Genomic DNA, 22,745 nt, shown 5'->3' with positions numbered 1-22,745 from the left:
GATTTCTTTGAACCTCCCTTTTTCGAACTTTTCTTTTCCCTTATTTCAAAGATATAGATTGCATATTGAAATGCCTTTTTGTGTGTACATACACAAACAAATATATATATATATATATGAAATTTATTTTTTACATTATCAGTAGAGTTTTTAAATTTTATGGACGGACTAAAATATTAATACATACTTTGTCAGGATATATTTTTATATAAAAAAAAATAATACATAAAATAATATTTTTATGTGTGTATATATATATATATATATATATAACGAGAATATAATTTTTTTCTTTTAATAAATATGCAAATTTATTCATATTTCTTGATATTCTTAAAATATTTGAGGGTTTGGGTACATTTGTTAATCATATGCCACATGCAATGCTAAAGGGGATCAGCTCCTTTAGCCTACATACCTAAGCCAGTAATTTCAAGTGTGTTTAGAAAAAACAAACAAAATACTACAATAATGTACTTTTGTATATAGATAAAAACAAAGATGTATGGGTAGAAAAGATCTTGTTTTTTTTGTTGGGACTTAGTGTCCGTTAGGCGCCCACTTTCCCAGAAGTGGCACATGATGTTGCCCTTGAATTGGCCCCACAGTCTGCAGTGAAATTTTTAAATACTTTAAAATTTTAAATCTTAATTTATAAAATTAATATATTTTTTTATTTTAAAAAATTTAATATAGATAAATTATTTAATTTTTTAAATAAAGATAAAATATGTCAAGTTTTAAATAAATAATTATAATTTATATATTCAAAATAATTTTAACAAATGATCCTCTATAAGATTTAAATTTAAAATTTTTTATTAAAAAATTATATTTTAATCAATTAAATTAATAATTTATTTATATAATTAATATATTTATAAACTAAAAATGAATATAAAAAAAGTTTAGATTATGATAGACCATGTCATTCTATCACATTGGAAATAGCGAGTCTGAAAAAAAATTATATTAAATTTATAAATTGTTTATAAAAAAAATTTTGATGGTTAAAAAAAATTAAATTTAAGGTAATAAATAAAATATTTCATTTTTATCTAATCAATCAATTTCGACCATAATATTTATAAAGTATACTTTTATAAATGAAAATATTTTTAAAACATTGCAAGAGAAAAAAACAGGAATAAACAAATTTCATGAAACTTAATATAAGAAAGAATATAATTAATTATTTAAATAATATTAATTATCATTTACCTATAAAAAGTTTATATATTTCAACCCCTTTTCTATTGATATTTCAATTAGGCCAAAATATACTCTGAAAGAGCTTTAATTATTCAACTTTAAAAAGTTGGAAGAGACTAAAATTTTAATTTATCTCTTATCCCAACCATGGTGGTAGTAATGATGAATGTAATTGATTCCCACAAACAATAATACATTTTTTAAAACATAAAGAATGGAAAATAGTATTCATTTTATTATTTAAAAAAAAAAGGGTTACCTATCAAATAGCTGGTTGGTTGAATTTTAGTGGAGAGGGTATTGCTAAGCCCACAATTAACATACATACACATGTCAATTGACAATTAATGGAATAAAATCAGCTAGAGTTTTGTCTTGGTTCCATTAATTGGGGGAAGAAGATTCTCAAAGGCATTTCTTTTAAAAATATTAACTAATGTAATAATAAATTTGATAATTTATATCATCATGTTATATAAAATATTATATTTATATCATATTTTATATAAAAAATCACATGTCACAATTATAGTAACACAAAAATATAAAATATAATTTTTTAATTTTATTAAATTTATTTATATTTTTTAAAATTTTAAATTATATTATTTTTATATATTTTATTCGTATTATTTTTATATCGTGTTATCGTATCATATTTCAAATTATCATGTCTATCTAATAATATTGGTTAAAGTAATATTTAAAAAAATATATGTAATTAATGTATTTTTTTACTTTAGTAAAAATAATGTACTAAATGTAAAAAAAAAATCTTAAAATATTAATTAAATAATCATTAATTAGTAAGTATTTAATCAAAGTCTGTTTTTTTAATTTAAAAAAATGAGATTCAAATTTATTGTTTTGAATAACGAATATATGCATCTATTGTTAGATCAAATGTTTGGAAATAATATAAAAATAGACAATAATATATTATTTAAAAATTTAATACCTTCGTTTCATTTCATAGAATAAAGATTTTATTTTAATGATAAAGAGGAAAATCTTAAATTTTAAAGTCTCAAATTCAAGTTCTATCAATGTGGATATGATTTGTTTATGTATTTTTTATGTCAAAATTAATTAATTATATTATAATTTTTATTAATATATGTAATTTCATAAAAAAATATTAATATAGATTTTAATAGGAAAAATACTATTTATCCTTCTTGATTTAAAAAGAATAAAATCATAAAAAAAATGAGTACTTGTTTTTTTTTTTTTTGTTCCTTTTCAATGTGCCTTTCTCTACTAAAGTTTGAATCTTTGAACAAATACTTTTCTTCTTTTCTTCTCATTTGTAGAATAAAAAGATTTTATCTATATAAAAATCTATAAATCCTTCTATTTCCCATTTTCAGTACCTTGACATCAAAAAAGTGGAAAAAGGCTTTTCCTCCATCTTTTCTTTTGCATTTTCCCTCTTCTCTTAATCCAAATATACAAAGACAATGAGATTATTCACTACTTTGACATCATTATATTACCTCCTTTTATGGTAACAAAAGGTCTTTTAACAAAAGGTAGCCCTTAAATTTTGAAAAAAAGAAAAGAAAAATAATTTTCAAGTGTATAGATAAATGAAAAAAGTTGATGAACATGAAAGCTCCATTTGTTTTATGAAAAATCATTTTCAAAATAAATTTTGAATTTTCATGTACTTATTTGACAGAAAATTGGATGGTCAACAAAAAATAATTTACTGACCAATGGAAAATGAGAATTTTTTTTTTTAAATTATTTTACGAATTTGAAAAGAGAATAATATTTTTTGAAAACAAGCTGTCAATGAATATAACTATTTATTAATATTTTTTAGTATAAATTTACTTATAAATAATATTATATTAATAAATAAATCATATTATATTACAATATATTAATAAGCAATATTATATGAATAAATAATATACTATTAATATAATATATTAATAATATTATTATATTAATAAATAATATAAATAATAGTAAATAGTTTTATTTTAAGTATTTTTTATATTAACATAATATTTTAATATTAAATATAATTATTAAAATATAATTATTTTTTAATATTATTAATTTTAATAATAAATAATTTTAATATATTTTAATAATAAATAAATTTAATATATTTTAATAATAAATAAATTTAAATATTTTAAAGTTATATTAATATCATTTCAAAAAAATTTCAAAAAACAACCAAACAACTAAAAGTATTTTTCATTAACTTATCCAAATAACAAAAAATCTCTTTCAATTTTAAAAATATAAATATTTTTCAGAAATTATTTTTTGAAAGTTATTTTCTGTAAAACAAATAGAATTGAAATCTCGTTTAGTAATTAGCATTGTTATTGAAAATAATTTTTGTGTTTAAAATCTACTTTTGAACCAAATACAATGTTAAATAATAAAAAAACTATTTTTTCAATTTAAAAGCTTAGTTTATCAACCCAAATAAAAAAAACTCTTCAAGAGGGGTTTTTGAGTAAAAAAAAATCCGTTTGGGTAAAAATCATTTTATTATCCTTATATTTTTAATATTTTATTATTTTATAAATATTTTTTAGACATTTCAATTATTCGCAAAACTTTTTCACAATAATATTAAACACTTAAATTTCTAGCTTCCCTTTTTCTCCGCACTTTTTAAAATAACTTTTTCCAATTCAAAATTTTTTCTAACTGTAACAACATTGCTAAATTATACCTTAATTTTATTAGTTCATCATCTATTCTTAAGATATGACATTCAAAAATTTTAAAATTCAAATTTCAACACGTTATATCTTTTCTTATCTCAATTCTTTTATGAAAAATGATAAATATAAACCAAAAATCACTTAAAAGAATTCATTGTTTTCTCTCATTATTTCCCTCACCACCAGCAAAGATAACAAGCATTATTTGTCAACGAATTTTTAGTTGTCATATATTCATTTAATTATTATAAAATAAAACTTAAATTTAAAATTATAATTTTTTTTATTATTAAATTATAATTTCATTGATCATCACGAGCGAGTTTTAATTTAATATTGTAATATTGTAATAATGTTTAAGGTCATACATCACAATTATAATCATGGCTTACAACCACAACACCAAAATATCATGCCAAGCGATGTCAACTTATGTTAGATTAACTCTGATATCAATTATCATGATATAAGGCTAAGCACCATTATTAAATGTTTAATCTCAAAGTTTTAGTTATAATTAATGAATAAATTGAGTTTTTATATGAATTTAATCATTAAGATACATATGTAATATTGCGATATCTTAATAATTATATTATTTTATATATTTAATATTTAAATTTAAAATATTTTATTTATTAGTTTTATTTTTTAAAATGTATAATGTAATATTTATAGTATGATTTTATTTACCAATTTGATATTTGAATTTAACACCATTAACTTATGAAAATAATTTGACTATCATCCTATAACATCATAACACGTGACATATTTTATTACATCATCTTATCATGTGGCATATAAGTAAGATGTCACACGCGATGATTTTAAAAATATATTTAAGAAATAAAATAAGCAGTATAGTTAATACCTTCCCTTCAAAGGCATTGTAGGGAATCCCAACATCTATTAGGCTTAACCATAGCTTTAATTATTCAATTATCCATATGCCAAAGCTGAAATATTTTTAATTGACAATTTGTTTCAACTTTCATCACCACAAAATGTGTTTCATATTTGTTGTATAGGTCTCACCAATTAAAATTCCAAGAAGCCTTAAATACACATAAGGGATTGGATTTTTCTTATATTATAAATAAAAAAATATTAAACTTGAATTAAAATTTTGTTGTAAGGGTAAAAAATGCACTTAATAAAAAATTTAATAATCATTTAAATTTTTAATATTTTATTATAATTAATCAAATTTTAAATCTTTTTATTTTAAATCAATTAAATCTTATGGAACCCTTATTATTTTCATTTAAATAAATCCTCAATTGGATAAAAAATAATTAATTTTTTTCATCTGATAAGAACTCAATTGATAAAAATAGATATTTGAGAATTTAATTAATTGTAAAAAAAATAAAGATTTACATGATTATTGAATTTTAATTTAAGAATTTTTTTACCCTTTTGCCTTAAAATTTATATTTTAACCTTATATCATCTTTATAATTAGAGTCAAATTCGATCAAAAGAATTTTCTTAAATCCATTTTTATCTTTTTTTTTTTCTCTATTTTAAGAATTTGCACGGTAGTGATCTATTTTTTTTATCTCTTATATATTTTAAGATTAATTATAAATTTGTTATTATTTTAATTTTTATTTAAATAATAAAAAAAAATTATATTTATTTCACCCACAAGTGGATACGCATGGGACTATTAATTTCCTATTACTTTGCTTTGACTAGAATCAAAGCACAAGCCTTTATTATTATTATTTTTTTATCAAATAATTGGCTATACGCATGAGATCTTGCGACATCACCCTAAGCAAAGGCATGAGTTTCAATTCATTTTTTAATTTTAAAACTTTGAAAATAGAATAAAAAAATAATAAAACTTTTTAGATATTATAAAGTTGTTTTCAAGATTTCATATAGTAATACTATATTCGCATAAAATAAAAGACGCGCATGTCACGTGATGTGATTACTTCACCTTTTTTTTTTTTTTCACTCAAAATTGGAAAAACAATTATGATCCATTAAAAAAAAAACCATTTTAAAATTTCATTATCTTCCAATTTTGTAATTCTTTATTTTAGATGCGTTGGTATGATTAAAGTTTTTATTAACGGGTGTTTATAAATATAATTAAATTATAATTTAAAAAAAATTACATTTAATATACTGTTTTTATTAAATTTAAAAGAAAACAATACATTAATTGTAAATTTTTTCTTTAAATTTTACCTTAATCAATATTATTAGACATCGATTAACATTTTTTCTCGTTGTTATTATAGGCGGCGGCTAGTTGACAATTGTGATAATAAAATAATTGATAACATACCAACCCTTTTATATAAGAATTAGAGGTGTAATTAAATGAGTTTAAATTAATACAATATTAAGTTTGAGTTTAAAATTGACTTCAAATTTAAGGTTCGAAATTAAGTTTGAATTTGATCAAATTTTATATTTTTAGTTTGAGTTCAACTTAAAATAAAAATCGAATTATTCGATCTCGTTGGATTAAACCCGAATAACATATAAAAATAAACTTGATTATTATATTTAATAAAAAATTTAATTATTTGTTCTCAAATTCAAGCTCAAATTTGGTATATTTTATTAATTAAAATAATTAAAATATATTAAAATATAAAAATTAGATCAGACTCTCAAACTACTCGAATCGAGTATAAAAATATTTGAAATCCATTCAATTGATAAGTTGAGTTACTTAAGCTCGAACCTAACTTAATAATAATTAAATCGAATTCAAGTTTTATTCGAATCAAACTCGAATAATTTATAAATGCTAATATATCATTTATACTTCTAATAAAAATAGTGGGAGAGTATGACCCATAAAAAGCTTCAAGCCAAATTCAAAAACAATGGTTGTATCCTTTTTAAGTATATGAATAATTAAATATAAAGCCAACTTTTTTTTTAAATGGCCTAATTGGCACCCATTGGATCACTTCAATTGTTTGTTTTTTGGGTGAGGGATCAATTTTGTCATGAGATATTATCACATTTAGTAATGTTTCATCCCTTTTTCAATAGTACAAAAAACTAAAAATCAAGGTTTGAATTATTTTAATTCATAAAATTTGTTTAGTGATTGTTCCAAGAATGAGAGATTTGGGATTGGGAAGAAACTATAACTATTGTGCTGTTGGACAAACAATTAACATAGAGAAATTATTGGTATAATCAGTTATGAGTAGACAATGTTTGGACATTGTTATGAGTAGAAATTTCCCTACTCATTCACTTAAAATCCAAGCTCAAAGGATTTTCTTTCTTTCTTTTTTTTTCTTGTTTTTAATAAAATTATATACATAAATACAAAAAATTATAGTTACAAATTATGTACTTTAATGTAAATCAATATAAAATTAAACTAAACACTGCATACATTAGAACTCAAATCAAGAATTTATGAGTGTGTTTAGATGAGAGATTTTTAAAATTAAAAAAATAAAAATAAAAATATTTTAAAATGCTGTCATTTATAATTACTTCGTTTAGATAATTAAAAAAAAACTTTAATCTATTGAAATTTGATGAATTAAAAAAATAATAAAATAAAAATAACAATATTAAAACTAAAAAACATATATATATATGTTATATGCAATATGAATATTATTAGATTTGTAAAAATATATAGATATTATTAATAATATAAAAAATAAAAGTTGAGTGTATAGTATATAGATATTATTAATAATATACAAAGTTTTAATTTCATATTAACCTTATGACAAATAATGCCATTACAAAAAACGTCTTAAATAATATATTTTAAAAAATATGAGAACATTATTTAAGATGTTTTTGTATAAAAAATATTTTCAATAATACATAAAAATTTTTAAAGTACATTATTTAAGACATTATTGGTTAAAAAATGCCTTCAATCATTTCTTTCATTTTTTAAAAAATTATTTAAGACGTTTTTAGTTAAAAAACACCTTAAATAATTCTTGTTATTATTAAATAATCCCTTTTTAAAATAATAAAGAGAATTATTTAAAACGTTTTTCAACAAAAAATGCATTAAATGATTTATAATATTTTTTTATTGATGATATTTTATAAATAATAATAGCAATTATAAAAATATTTATTCTCTTTTACTGGTAAATATATCATTTTAGGTATTTATTATTAACAAAAGCTAATGAAAAGTTGCTAATATTAAGAAGATTATGATAATTATTCAAAAATTAATATATATATATATATATAGACTTTGTTTAACCAAATGAATGAATCTGAACATAAAATATCTTGAAAATAAAAAAAATCTTTAGTATTATACTTTTTCAAAAATAATACTTTCTTTCGAAATTTACGATTCTCCAACCCAAATATCCCTTAAAATTAATAAATTTTATGTTAATTAATATAAAGCAAACTTTACATGTTAAAATATGTTTTATTAATTTTAAATATTTTTAACTATCATAAATATTTATATAATATATAATTATTTTTTAAATAAATAAAAATTTAAGTGCAATGCACATTAATTATTACAAATATCGGTAGATCCAAAGTGAATAAAGATTATCCAAAATATATAAAAAAAAAAAACCGGTTAATAAAACATCGTTTTTTATTTTGGCAAAAGGGGAGATAATAAAAGATTTTGAAATTAATAAATTGAAAAAAAAAAAAAAAGGACTCTTATTAGTAGTAGATATTAATTAGGATTGAATTAATTAAAAGCCAGCCAATTCTGAGTGTGACCTTCCCTGGGGTCCATTATTCAAACTTTGTGTGAAGCCGTAGGTTAACCCTACCAAATCAAAAGATTTAATTAATTAATTAATTAATTAAAATTTCCCTGTAAAAATCCTAAAAAAAGAATTTTATTTATTTTAATTAGAGTATAATAATCCAAATGGAAAAAATATTATTGAATCTCGGCAAGTGGACCCACAGTCACAAAAATATCCAAAAACAACACAGTTCCCAAATCTGATTAAAATACTAAATATTAATTAATTAAATTAGGAAAAAAATCAAAATTTCTTTATTATTTTTCCTATTTAAACAGCCTCTCTCTGCCTTACTGACTCTCCTCTTATACGTTCTTCTCCTACTCTCTTTTGGAACTAAAAATTCTTTTTTGTCGTCTCCTCCAAGCCATGGCTGTAAACGGTGTCGTTTCCGACAAGAGCGTAATCGTGAGCTTCGGTGAGATGCTCATCGACTTTGTCCCTACTGTCTCCGGCGTTTCTTTAGCAGAGGCTCCTGGCTTCCTCAAAGCTCCCGGTGGAGCCCCAGCCAACGTGGCGATTGCGGTCTCGAGACTCGGCGGGAAAGCATCTTTTGTCGGAAAACTCGGTGACGACGAGTTCGGTCGCATGCTCGCGGATATTCTCAAGCAAAACGGAGTCTCTTGCGACGGGATCTTGTTTGACCAAGGCGCTAGGACTGCTCTTGCCTTCGTGACTCTACGCGCCGATGGAGAGCGTGAGTTCATGTTTTATAGGAATCCCAGTGCTGATATGCTGTTGAAGCCGGAGGAATTGAATCTTGATCTTATCAGATCTGTGAGTAATCTTATCATCTTTTTCCTTGAACTCAACAAATCTATTAATTTCTTCACTTATTTTTCTTTTTTTAGTGCAAATTTGGTTCGTTCTTCCTTCAATGTTGACTTAAAAAAAAAAAAAACAAAGAAAAATTTACGATTTTTCTAATCAAAAGACTATAGGAAAATAAGGTGATTGTCACGTCCCACAACGTGAGCGTAGCTTTTTATTTAAAGGCTGATATGTCAGCCGGCTAATATTATAAGATCCCGGGTTCTTTATGGTATCCAAGTATCTAATCACTGACATTTGTCATTTTTTCTCTGATATCCTCACATGCCGGTGAGTTTGTTCCAACGTAACAGTGTAATTTTCTGAAGCTTTTTCTTTTCCATGTTGGGATCTAATCTGAATTTTGAAATAACAATGATTCTAGTTTGACTAACAGCTTCGGCGTGTGAAGTGCTAACTTCACATCCAATGTGAGCCCCACTCTTAAAAAAGTGTTGGGTAATTTCGCAGTGTTTTGTTGTAAATTTGACTTTTTTTATAAGTAACTGTTACTTTTTTTTTGTACGGCACGTGGCGTTACATGATTGCGTCCACGATGGTCTAAACCCATTTATCACGTGAGTTCAGTTCACGTGCTTGGTTTGGTAACAACTACCCGTGAAATCCAAACGGATACCCGTAGATCTAAATTTCGCTTTTTTTCCTTCTTTGCTTAGTTTTTATCGTTTATTTATTATTAATAATATGAATTTGCAGTTAAGGTCTTGTATTAGTATTTGGGGGTGTAAATGTTACTCTAGAACTCCGAAGCTATTCGGATCAACTGGGATAAAATTTGAATTCAGCTTAATTATTGTTAAGCTAAGTTCGAGCGTCTCAACTTATTGTGTAACCTGAGTTTGAGTATCATAATACCTGACTCGATTAATTTATGAGTTTAATCGAATTTTTATAGTTTAATATAATTTAATTATTTTAATTAAAAAATTATTATTATTTTTTTATGTATATATGTTGATTCGAGCTTGAGTTCGAATTTAAATATTTGAGTTTGAAGTTGAGCATAGGAATCAAGTTTTTTTTTCTGATAAACGAGCGTAATTGAATGAGTTTAAGTAACGCGATTTTGAGTCAAATTCGCACTCAAAAATTAAAATTCGATTGAGTTTGAATTTTTCACTGCATTGACTCGATTTGATTCGATTACATCTCTATTTTGTATTACGGAATCCCATTCATTGGCTAATTTGGAAAATAGTTGTTGATCAAGGGTGGATCCGGAATTTGGTTTTTTACATGTATTTATTCCTTGTTCCTTCTTCCTAGTAGAATGAATTGGTAATTCTAGTTTGAATCAAGTTGCTAGTGTTTTCAGAAAATTTCACTATTATAAAATTAATTTGCACTTTGCACGGTTTTAATTCAGACGATCTTAAAAGGCATACTCTTTTAAATATATTGGTTTATGATCGTTCATGTGACATGAATTCCTTGAACTGTAATCAACTTATTAATTTATCCTAAAAGAAATGCACAGGGATTGTGTTTGATACGTGTTAGATATGGTAGATGGGAGGGAGAGTGAAGTGAAGGAATGTGTAAATCGTTTTCTATTTCTATAACATACACAATGAAATTGTATGTTTGTTTGGTGAGAAATTGCATTAGCCTCACATGATTTTTCTTTGTTTGGTAGCATATGGACCAAATGATTAGCCTACCTACCAAACCGTATTATGTTTCGTTCTTATTGGAAATTTGCTTGTCTTACAAATTTCTCAACAAATTCCTTTGGAGTTACTTTGGTGGATTTTTTTCAGTGTTTTAAATTGAATTATATTTAAATTTTTGTGCAGGCCAAAGTGTTTCACTATGGATCGATAAGTTTGATCGTGGAGCCATGCCGATCAGCTCACTTAAAGGCAATGGAAGTGGCCAAAGAGTCAGGTGCTTTGCTCTCATATGATCCAAACCTTCGCCTGCCGCTTTGGCCTTCAGCTGATGAGGCAAGGAAACAGATACTTTCCATCTGGGATAAGGCTGATATTGTCAAGGTCAGTGATGTTGAGCTAGAGTTCCTCACTGGTAGCGACAAAATCGACGATGAATCCGCCATGAAACTTTGGCGTCCCAACTTTACCCTTCTCTTGGTCACTCTTGGTGACAAGGGTAGCAGATACTACACCAAGGTATGCAAAGTTCACCCTCTTGTACTACACCTTTGTTGATGCTTCTTTACTTTTAGTAATTTTGACTCTTAGCTGTCATGGTAGGTGATGCATTAGTTGCTGGTTGATGTTGACTTTTAGCTGCCATTGATCTAAGGTTTTAAATTGATGTGCTGGAATTGAGTCAGCTTGCTGAGTTAGATGCTCACATTCATAAACTACCCTAAACACTTCATAAGCATATCTTTATTAATAAAATTATGTAATTTAATACTATTAAAATATAAAAAATTAGAACTCAGGTTTTAATTTAGTTGATTTATGTTTTCACTCCTAAGAGATGATATCTTACAAATTTACTTCATCGCATTGCGAGTTTGATGTCCATTGGTTGGTGCCAAAGGCTAAAACAATTAATAAAGTGTAGCATGAATCATGATGCTTACTTATCTGTTCAGCTCCGGCCCCCCAACTTTGCAACTTGCACTTATTTGATTAATAATGTCATTTATACAGGGTCGTAGGTGGGTTTTTCAACTTGAACTCAAATAGTGTATTGATATAGTGATACAACGTAAAAATGATATAAATAAAAGTACAAAGATGATAGCATAAAATTTTAACAAAAAATATATATTTTATATTTTCGTATCGATATAAATTATGATATGTAATTTTTATGTAAAACATGATATAAATATATAAATTATTAGTAATAATATAACATAGAATACATAAATTGTAGATATAATTAAAAGTTAATTAAAAAAAAAAAAAAAGGTTCCCAAGGTCTTGTTTCGGTGCTTTTAGGTCTATAATTGATTTTCTGATAGAATGAATAACAATTACATTGTTGACTTGATACATTTGTTTGCTGGCTGAGAGCTTTTTTGAGTCTTGTTCCAATCTACCCATGGATCTTGACTGACAAAACAAAACTAACGGTGGACAAAATCTTCTTGTTTTTTTTTTTTTTTTTTTTTTTTTGTTTTTCAAATGTAGAATTTCCATGGGGCGGTCGATGCTTTTCATGTCAACACCGTGGACACAACTGGCGCTGGGGACTCCTTTGTTGGTGCATTGCTATGCAAGATTGTTAACGACCCAACCATAGTCGAGGTAAAACAAGCCATATTTTTACAATGATTAAAATTCTGATTTATATAATTATAAATTAAATTAAAAATTACAATTTAATATGATTTTTTTTTGTCTTTCGTACGGTTGATCTCAGAATTATGGGATATAAGAATTTGTTATCGATGTTATTAATGTAAATGGGTTTTTTTTTTTTTTTTTGTGTTTATATTTCACAGAATGAATCAAAATTGAGGGAAGTACTGAAATTTGCTAATGCATGTGGGGCCATCACGACAACCAAAAAGGGAGCAATCCCTGCCCTTCCAACCGTAGCTGATGCCCTTGCCTTAATCAATGGAGCTTAGGAAACTTCCATAATTGCTCATCCTTTTCTTTCATTTTAATTTCTCATATTTCGAAGAGGGTTTTGAAAGGTCTCAATTTTTTCTCCCCTCTTTGTTTTTTCTTTCCCTTTTTCGATCATATCCCACATTTCCCTACTTGCTGCGTGTAATGACGGAAGACTCTCTGCTTTTAAGGGATTAGGAATAAATATTTTTTTTTCGTGTTTGATAATTTGCATGTGATTAGCAAACATGCTCTGCCATCATTGAACTTGCGTTGGTTCTGAAAAGTAAAGGTGAAGCAAGGAAAAAGCTCATATCTGATTCCAACCATACTCTTTAAGCTTTTCTTAATATATATCTCCATGGCACATCTATTTCTCAAGTTATGATCTTTTTATATAAAAAAAATTACATAATTATTGTGTCAAAACCCCATGGTCATGGTCCAAATGCATCATGGTTCATGATAATATGCGCATACGGAAACAGGGTGAATTATCATTAGGGTCATAGACCATTTTCTATAATGCAATTGCCTGTGGATAGCATTCGCTAACCTCCATTTCCAGGCAGCTCCAGGTTTGTTTGCACGTTTCCCACTTTGACTGCAAGCCACCCAAAAACATCTCTGCCCATGGTTCATTGCTCCCTCTCATGCTCAGATCATAGGGCACTGAAAAACTGTAAAATAGATTTCATGATGTAGTCTATTGATTATAAAATACCTCCGAAACAATATATATATATATATATATATATATATATATACTTGTTCTCGTATAAGAGTATAGTGTGTTTTGCGGGTACAACTAAGGGTGGAGCTTTGGATGAACCTACTTTCTAGTCATTAAAGTCTAAAATTGAGTAATATTTAGGTAAAATATCTCAAGCTTTCAACTGTAAAAGTTCAGAATTTTTAGAAGCCTATGGTTATGTACTGTTTTATGAAAATGATAACTACGAATGGTGAAAACAGTAAGATCGTCCAAATTCCAAACCACAGTGAAAACAATAGCACACAAAATCTAAACACAGACTGAGATGATTGCAGGCAATCTAAACACAGACTGGGATGATTGCAGGCAATCACAAGATTTAACAACCACAAGTTTGTCACTCTAGAGCCCTGTGACATGGTAAAATGTAATTTTGAAGAATCTTATACATTATTACCGGGAACTTACCTCATCAGTTCTTCAGGGTGAGATCCTTTACTGGGGGCACTCTTCCTGGAATAATTTAAAATTTTGACATGAACAAACCGCTAATTAAGCTTCTTGTTGATAATAGCAATATAGCAGACAAGGGAACTGAATTTTCTAGGCCATGAGTCTGAAAAAAAAAAAAAAAAGCTTGTGGTGACCCTTGAACCTACATGCTATACATTTTAATAGATACAACTCAGATGTTGAGGAATATATTTCCCCCAATCAGATTCTTCAATCTTATATTAATTACTTCGCTTCTTCCTATGAAAAATATTGTTGAACACTTGCACTAAATGTAATGCATTTCTTTGTATGCGTTGGATTTTGAACTTTTGGGACCGGATCCACCTTCTTACTCCACATGATGAAAATGCAACTTTCAGGAAACATAGCTAGGAGGTTAACAGAGAAACAATAAAAATTCTAGGATGTACTCAACACTAGCAGCATCGGATATCATTCTAGTGACTGGTGGACCTTCATTCATATGATTGGAATTAAACAATCTAAAGATAAGAATCAGAAAAGCAAACCTGTATACCAAAATTTTGTAGATGCGAAGAAATTTGGTGGAAAGGTTATAAATAGCATCTCCAATATGATCCTTGCTAAACAAGTACACTACTGGATAACCAAGAAGCCATCTGCACCAGAAATATAAATCCAAGTACCATAACAAGAAGGCATTCATAAGGTATCACTACAACAGAAACCACCTGAAGCAAATAAACATGGTTTTCGTATTATTATAAAGTATACTGGCTTATATTATGCCAATATTTGGAGTAGGGATAGAGAGGCAAGTTGCTTATGTAAGAACTTAGGAACAGAGAAAATTGTGTAGTTAGAGAGTGCCACCAATGGACTTCCCAGCATGGAAAATGCATTTTGGACCACATTTAGATAGCCTATTATCAAAACCTTGTACTTGCAGGAATTACGAACAAGGTACTCAATTTTCTCATAGAGACGCAAGTGTTTTCCATGATATGTGTTGGCATAGAAGATATCATATACCTATGATATAATTGCATGTAAAATAATGAGATTAAATGATTACCCATTTATAGTTGGCACAGTGACCTTAGTGTCATTCATGCAGCTACTGAGATCCATAAGTAAAGAAGATTGAGAATTGATCGGCTCACTTAAGGATTTGGTATCTACCCTGAATTCTGTCCTGTCAGGTGGCAAGAGATCATTTCTCACTCCTTCAAGAGGAAAATATAAAGAGAACAACTTCTGAATTGATATAAGCTGCATCCCTAGTAAATTTTTGTCTTCTAGTGTTCTCATCTGGAACAAAAATGTGAAGTTCTTCATTCAGAAGGAACAAGATGCATCTTTTAGATAGGAAAATTTACAGAAAGTAAAATCATGCGGCAGGGAGAAACCTTGGGAGGATCCTGTTCTAGATCCACAAATAGCAGTTCCACTTCTGAGCTCAAACTCGAACTCACATGCTTGGCCATTTCTTTTACATGGATCAAATATATCATATCTTCTATAATCATTACTCTTAGCTGTTCAAAAATTGATGACTCCTGAACAATATCATATTAAAAGATAGTATTTAACCCCACAAGTGACAACTTTTCAACAAGCATAGTAAAAAATGAAAATACAAAATATATCAGTAGATCTAACAATCGTGCAGTGCATCTAACACTGACCTTGTCAACACAGATTGGGTATGAACACAAAACTAGATGGTCCAATACAATTAGAACCATCTATTTGACAAATAGATATGCTTTGTAATGAACAAGGCTAGATAAATGATACAACATAATCTATAATTAACTATGTCTATGGGGATTGTAGCTTACACTAAACCTAGCAGATTCAAACAAGTTAGTACGTTTGCACATAGAGAACCATCTTAGCATAAGTGAATTATGAGAGGAATTTTAGACTGTTAAAACCAAAATATTATAAACCATCGATAAAGATGGTAGGATTCCTGATTTCTAAAAATAAGCAGTGACTCAATCAGGGTGAAAAAGTTTAAAAAAGATCATACCACTTTGAAAGCTATCAAAACGGATAAATTTAAGTAAACTTCCAAGAATAATTATGATGGAAAGGTTCCTAATATAAAATGCTCTTCCTTCTTCTCTCCTTTTCCAAGAGAAGAATAAATGTACAGTTTTAAGTTCAACATTCAATCATCAATTGACTGAAAATTAACAAAAGTTTAATATGCTATCAATAATTAGAAGATGGCTAAAATAAAACTCCAATAAGTCCTAAAGATATCCTGTTTGCCTATATATAGGAATCATCTTTACAAAAGAAAGTGGATGACTATTTTAAGAAGATTCTTTTGGTCATGCAGGGATGGAAAATCAGTGCGTGTACTTCAGTATGCAGAATACATGAATAAACAGAGTTCCAATTCCACAATTTGTAATACCGAGAACTGAGGACTAAAATGATTTACATAAACATAAATGCATACATATGTTCTATGTATCTCCATGCACTTCAATGATATAATTACATATGATTCAAACAAGTTAAGGAACAGTTAAAAATAATACAGTGGATCAGACAACTCAAATACAAGAAAACTGGAACAAGCAACAAAAAGAGACGTTATAAGAATATATTCAATTCAATTCCCAAATAATCTAGTGAGTCAGTGTGAAGTAAGACCTTTTGGCAGTGTTCAAGAAATGCACATAGATGTTCTTGCAATTCAGGCATCTTTCCACCATAGTCAATCATCACAACTGGCCTCATTCCATTGCACAAGGCCAGAACATCTGTCCAAGCATTAGTGCCAAGTTATAATTGAAATGTTTCAATTTCACAGAACATAAGGTCAATTTTTAGAAATACCATACTTCTTCCAGTTTCAATACTCAATAACTGCGGTCCACAGATATAATAGATGGGTTAGAAACATTCTTAGTTTTTGCTGTAAATGTCAAAATACTGCCAAGTTGCAACAATTCCATTTTATTGTTGCTTTTGCAACTAAAGCAACAATAAAAAGCAAAACCATATTTATTAAAATTGAACAAAGAGTTAAATATAACACACATTTAAATTTAACTGACTTGTATAAAAGTAAAATCATGCATTGTTCTTCACAAAAATTAGTTTTTTATTTTCAATTATTCAAATTTGCTTTTGCACCAAAAGCTAGTAAAAGGAACAATCAAAACCTACATAAAACAAGTTTTTTACAGAAAATAACATTCATTACAGCAATAAAATGTGATGTCCAAACTTGATTTTTGCAAAGAAAGGTATCAAAGAATAACACAATTCATGCTTTTCACCCAGAAACTGAGAAACCTTAAAATCATCCATGCCTTTCAGCAATATAAAAATTTTGACTTTAGCTTATTTCAATTTCCAATTCATTTAAGAAAACCCAATACATTATTTTCTGATCAAACAAACAAAATGGTAATACCCAAAAACAAAAAGCTAATTATGAAAAGTAGAGAAAACCCAGAAAGTGAAATATTGAAAGGAACCCATAAACGTTTCAGTCAAAGGAAAGAAAGAGAAAAAAGGACCTATCTGGAGTCGATGTTTAGCAGAAGATTTAAGACGCCATTTGATGTAAGAGAGAGAGGCGTCCAACACCTTCAAAGCTTCCTCTACCTGTGCAGCATCCATAGCAAAGCTCTAACCACCGTTGGACTTTGGATTGGAGCTAAGCTAATGTATCGCAAAGCGAGAAACGAACCCAACAGCTTTGGTTTGGCATTTTTTAGCCCAATGTTATGATACTCCAACAACAAACCCACTTGATGATGACCATTTGAGTTGCTCAAGCTGGACTTGGCTTAATTGGATTTACCCAAGTCCAAGTTCTGCATTCCTAAGCTTATGATAGACTCCACAATTGAAAGTTATTGTAAAAAGTTTATTTGAAAAAGGAAATTCAAACACCTTATTCTTTGAACGTTGCATGTGTCTCAGCATTTAACTCAATTTCCTCTATGCGAAAAGTCAAATTTATAGGATAAGTTTTTGGTCAATAAAAGAGGTGGTTTGCTTGTTACTGCCATTGGTAACGGTCCTAGCACGACACCGTTTTCAAATTTTTACTTTTCAAGGTCAGAGAACACCGGCCCTTTGAAAATCTTGTTAACTACGTATTTCATCAGATCTTGTCCCAAAAAAAATCTTGAAACCATTAAGTTTTAAGTTCGAGAATTGTCTAAATTTGATTTAAATTTACGTTGATATGTTAGTTTGTTTAATTTATTATACAATTTAATAATATTATTATACTTATTAAAAAATGGATACACATTCACTTATATCATAAATGTAAATCTTAAAATTTTATATCATATTCATGTAAATTATTTTTTTTATAAAAAAAATTTTAAAAGTAAATAAACTATTCAGTCTTTCAGGTCAAAGCAAAATGTACCGTATCTAACAGCCTAAGATAAGTGACTGTAGGTAATGTATTCGAGATAATCTCAACAAGACTTTTTCGTTGAGTAAAACGACTTTAATCGATTGAACCAACCACTTGTTAATTATTCATGTAAATTATGTATGTTAATTTTTAAATCAATTGAAAATGTTAAATAATTTGTTTGATATAATAAAATTTCAAGAGTTTGACTTCTATTAAAAAATACAATATTCTCTATTGAAGAAATAAAAATATCAAATAAATTTAAAACGTTGCAAATATAAAAATAATTCGAGCAGTTTGTTGTACCCAACAATTAATTTCTTAAAACATTAATTATACAATAAATTACGGAAAAATTTAAAATTAATTAAATTAATTAATTTTATATCGATGTAACTTGATTTCTCTCCATTTAAAATTGTTTCGTTAGAAATTAGAAACAGACCATGACCATGAATCCTCAATAAATTGTTAAATGCAAATTGTATCAGCGTACCAAAACAGTTGACTTACACAAATTAGACGATTGAGTTGGTCGTGTTTCGTATTCCTATTCAACGCAGCCGGCCATTCTTCAAAATGGACATGCTGGCGTGATGCATTGAAAAACAAAAGCAGTTTCCTTTTAATTATTTTGGCAGGGAAATCCACATGGGGCAGTAAACAAGTAAAGTGAAGGAAAATTCTTCGCTAAATTAATAAATTAGTCAATAATTTTTTATATATATTATAAATGAATACTTAAAAAAAATCCTGAATTCGCCATTACAGGGAAGCTGTCCTTTGTGCTATATATGGTTCAGGTTTGATAGCAACCAGACCATTAAGTTTAGGTTACATTGTAGATCTGCTGAAATCCATAATAGTTGTGAGAGAAATGGATGGTGTAGCAGTGGCAGCTGAGACCTTGGAGTGGTCTCTCCCGGTTCCTAGTGTGCAAGAGCTTGCAACACGGCGGCCGGAGACCGTGCCGGAAAGGTATATAAGGGATGACATGGAGAATATTGCAGCCATTGATCCCTCTGGTTGTCCTTCCCTTGTTGTGCCATTGATTGATATGAACAAGCTCCGAAACAATAATGACTCCCAACAGCAAGCTGTAGAGCTTCATAAGCTTTACTCCGCATGCAAAGATTGGGGTGTTTTTCAAGTAATTAACTTTTTTCTTTTCTACTTCTTTTTATAATGTTCCATTTTCGATCATGATTTAAAGTTTTTAATCTTTCGATCACGAACTTTTATCTGTTAAAATTTAGATGAAATATGAACTAAATTATTTTAATGATATGTTGATGGATAAATGAATTTGAAACATATTAAAAATAATACAACTTTAACAAAAGATCATTGACTAAAGATGAAAATTTCCCCAAGATTGCTATCACGAGAGAAATTTATTTATTTATTTTTAAATGTTGCAGCTGGTAAATCATGGAGCTTCAAATGAATCCATAAAAAAAATGAGGGAGCAAGCTAAAGAGTTCTTTGACCTTCCTTTGCAAGAGAAGAAACGCTCAGCACAGCAACCGGGAAGCCTTGAAGGCTATGGCCAGGCATTTGTAACCTCGAAAGATCAAAAGCTTGAGTGGAATGACATGATATTCCTCCGGACTCTTCCTGCTCAAAGGAGAAACATGAGTCTGTGGCCACAGCAGCCTCCTAGTTTCAGGTAATCTAATAATTTAGCAAAGACCATTAGGTTCTCGATTTGCACCGAACATTTTGTTTAATAATTGGCTAAGATTCTTTGTCTCAAAAATCATAGAATCCTCATTTCTTCAAAAAAAAAAAGATTTTTTGTTTTGAAAAAATTATTACAATTTACAGCGATAGTATCAAAACTTTTTTCGAGAATGTCCACTTATAATATATATATATATATATATATATAATTATCAATGAATTTATTAATTTTATAATTGATGAACAGTCTGTCTATGAAAAAATTTTATGAGTGCTCAAGAAATTTTTTTTTTGAATTTTCTTATTTTTTATTTTTTAAAGTGTTCATGAATATCGTAAATTAAAAAGTAGATCCGCAATAGACAATTCATGTTAAAAAAAATTGATCACGCGAATGTTGTATTTTGATTTATCACAAAATTAATGGTAAAAATACTATATAATGTAAATTTTTATTTTTTTTTCATGCATTTTTTAAGTTAATTTTATGGAAATTCAAATTTTATGTATAGGGAAACATTAGGGAATTATTCAGAAAACATGAGGGAGGTGGCTGTCTGCTTGATGAAATTCATGGCAAAGGCACTTGAGGTGGAGGATGAAAAATTGTCTCAAAATTTTCAAGAAGGAAACTATGAGGTCAGGATGAACTACTATCCTCCTTGTCCTGCACCAGAGCGAGTGCTTGGGCTTAACCCTCATGCTGACATATCTGGGATCACTCTATTGCTTGAGTGTGGTGATATGCCTGGATTACAGGTCCTAAAGGATGGCCAATGGGTGTTTGTTGAACCCATCCACGACGCCATTGTCGTAAACCTTGGTCAGATTATAGAGGTACGTAAAGCCATATACCTCAATTTTCTCAACATTTTGCTTAGTGATAAAAAAATAATATATGCATGAATTCAGAATTCGATTCAGTTGATTGATATAATTATCTTTAAAATGTTACATTTAATAAGTCTGAATTCAAATACCAATTCCTATAACTCATTATCTTGCTCTCAGACTACAGCTTTCCATGTATAAAATATATATGCATATAACAAACTATACCCATTCACTTAATTTAAATTCAAAATAAATTAAATTTGAATTAATTTAATTTTAAAAATTAATAATTTAAATTTAAAATAATCCAAATTCAATAGTTAAATCTAAAATGGTTCAAAAAAATTTTGATCCGAAATGATTAGATTCAAACTTCATCCAAATCGTATCTAGACGACTAACTGGTTCAAAGTTAAAGGGCAAGATCATAATTAATAAATCTATCAATTGATTGATATATGTAGGTAACAAGCAATGGGATTTTCAAAGCACCCCAACATAGAGCAGTGGCAAATGGATTGAAGGAGAGGCTATCGGTGGTTACATTTTGCTATCCTAGTTCATCTGCCAACATTGGGCCAGCCGAGCCACTTATCAAGTTGGGAACTCCCCCTCTATACAAGACCGTCACCAATGAGGAGTATTTTCATTACTTTTTCAACCGAAAGTTTGATGATCCATTCATTGATATGCTGAAGCTGAAACCCTAATATATCGCTTAACTTGTGGTATTCACGGCACGTCTAGTGTACAAGATTATAATAAGATAAAATTATATTATAAATTAAATTAAATTAAATAATATCATCTTATTTTATGTTTGATGTATGTAAGAACTATGATACGATAATTTATTTATTAGTTAAAATTGTTTTTTGTCAAAGTTTTTACAATTTAAATTATTGATATAATATTTAAAACTATAGTTTGATATATAAGTTTAATCCCATGAATTAAAAATAATTTTTTCTAATTGAAAAATAGTAAATCATCATATGCCAAGAGGATAATTAATCTTTCATGCAATCCTATTCATTTTTTTAGATACAAATCAAATATGATATGAAATAATTATTATTCTATTATATTCATCATCGTATAAACCAAACATGACCTAAGTTTACATATATAAATGTTGTGTCCCTGAATAATTTTCTTTTCTTATAACTTTTTGTCATTAGATTAAGTTAGAGATTTTTCTAACTTTTATTTAGATCAATCTTGAGAGTTTTTTAGAAGCATTTTGAATCTCTTATTAGAGTTTCTCTTCTTATTTGTATATTTTCTTATTTTATTTCAAACATTATCTTAAATATTAAATGATTATCATTTTATGTTATCTATAATTTTATTTCAAAAAAATTAGGTCCCGACCCTAAAACTCATGTTCAGAATTCGATTCTAAAAAAGATATTAGTGTTGTTTAATATTTTGATATTTTTAAAATCTAATATTTTTACTTGATTTATGGCTATCTTTTAAATGATATTTGCTTGCTGAATGGGAATACAACGAGCTTAGTGAGAAAAAAAAAAAAATCACAGACAATGACATGTGATCATGAGTGATCAAAGTTTTTATTTTGTAATTTAA

At 27.5% G+C, this 22,745-nt stretch overlaps 3 protein-coding genes across 4 annotated transcripts; 2 read left to right on the top strand and 1 right to left on the bottom strand.

Annotated features, from left to right (window-relative positions):
• The first annotated feature begins 8,957 nt into the window (after window positions 1-8,957).
• LOC111302500 (fructokinase-2-like) lies at window positions 8,958-13,260 on the top strand. Its single transcript, XM_022898379.2, has 4 exons — window positions 8,958-9,442; window positions 11,293-11,625; window positions 12,607-12,723; window positions 12,921-13,260. The coding sequence occupies exons 1-4, from the start codon at window positions 9,035-9,037 to the stop codon at window positions 13,047-13,049; spliced, it is 987 nt and encodes a 328-aa protein (XP_022754114.1). The 5' UTR covers window positions 8,958-9,034; the 3' UTR covers window positions 13,050-13,260.
• A 68-nt stretch (window positions 13,261-13,328) lies between these two features.
• On the bottom strand, window positions 13,329-18,075 carry LOC111302501 (uncharacterized). 2 transcript variants are annotated; one of them, XM_022898380.2, is made up of 7 exons: window positions 17,773-18,029; window positions 16,898-17,007; window positions 15,634-15,783; window positions 15,300-15,535; window positions 14,773-14,883; window positions 14,216-14,260; window positions 13,329-13,712 (listed from the first exon to the last, which is right to left on the bottom strand). In XM_022898380.2, exons 1-7 carry the CDS (start codon window positions 17,873-17,875, stop codon window positions 13,553-13,555), a joined length of 915 nt encoding a protein of 304 aa, XP_022754115.2. In that variant the 5' UTR covers window positions 17,876-18,029; the 3' UTR covers window positions 13,329-13,552. The 2 variants fall into 2 exon arrangements, with proteins under 2 accessions (XP_022754115.2, XP_089607538.1); XM_089751412.1 differs by lacking the exon at window positions 13,329-13,712 and having other exon boundaries at window positions 14,232-14,363; window positions 14,781-14,883; window positions 17,773-18,075.
• A 1,307-nt stretch (window positions 18,076-19,382) lies between these two features.
• LOC111302511 (oxoglutarate-dependent flavonoid 7-O-demethylase 1-like) lies at window positions 19,383-22,035 on the top strand. Its single transcript, XM_089751776.1, has 4 exons — window positions 19,383-19,785; window positions 20,057-20,304; window positions 20,831-21,155; window positions 21,617-22,035. Exons 1-4 carry the CDS (start codon window positions 19,513-19,515, stop codon window positions 21,860-21,862), a joined length of 1,092 nt encoding a protein of 363 aa, XP_089607902.1. The 5' UTR covers window positions 19,383-19,512; the 3' UTR covers window positions 21,863-22,035.
• The last annotated feature ends 710 nt before the right edge of the window (window positions 22,036-22,745 follow it).

Source organism: Durio zibethinus, chromosome 22, assembly GCF_047325235.1.
Source record: "Durio zibethinus cultivar Kanyao isolate XHJ-2024 chromosome 22, ASM4732523v1, whole genome shotgun sequence".
Lineage (NCBI taxonomy): Eukaryota > Viridiplantae > Streptophyta > Magnoliopsida > Malvales > Malvaceae > Durio > Durio zibethinus.
Note: the sequence above shows the minus strand (reverse complement) of the source record. Positions and strands in the feature narration are given on the sequence as shown.

Bases quoted from the DNA above. Each gene is read 5' to 3' on its own strand.
- LOC111302501 (XM_022898380.2), bottom strand. From the start codon at position 17,875: ATGGATGCTGCACAGGTAGAGGAAGCTTTGAAGGTGTTGGACGCCTCT. The intron at 15,784-16,897 runs GTCTTACTTCAC...GATATTGTTCAG, and splicing joins TTCTTGAACACTGCCAAAAG to GAGTCATCAATTTTTGAACA. The intron at 14,884-15,299 runs GTAATCATTTAA...TTTCTGGTGCAG, and splicing joins ACTGTGCCAACTATAAATGG to ATGGCTTCTTGGTTATCCAG.
- LOC111302511 (XM_089751776.1), top strand. From the start codon at position 19,513: ATGGATGGTGTAGCAGTGGCAGCTGAGACCTTGGAGTGGTCTCTCCCG. The intron at 19,786-20,056 runs GTAATTAACTTT...TAAATGTTGCAG, and splicing joins AAGATTGGGGTGTTTTTCAA to CTGGTAAATCATGGAGCTTC. The intron at 20,305-20,830 runs GTAATCTAATAA...TTTTATGTATAG, and splicing joins CAGCAGCCTCCTAGTTTCAG to GGAAACATTAGGGAATTATT.
- LOC111302500 (XM_022898379.2), top strand. From the start codon at position 9,035: ATGGCTGTAAACGGTGTCGTTTCCGACAAGAGCGTAATCGTGAGCTTC. The intron at 9,443-11,292 runs GTGAGTAATCTT...ATTTTTGTGCAG, and splicing joins ATCTTGATCTTATCAGATCT to GCCAAAGTGTTTCACTATGG. The intron at 12,724-12,920 runs GTAAAACAAGCC...TATATTTCACAG, and splicing joins ACGACCCAACCATAGTCGAG to AATGAATCAAAATTGAGGGA.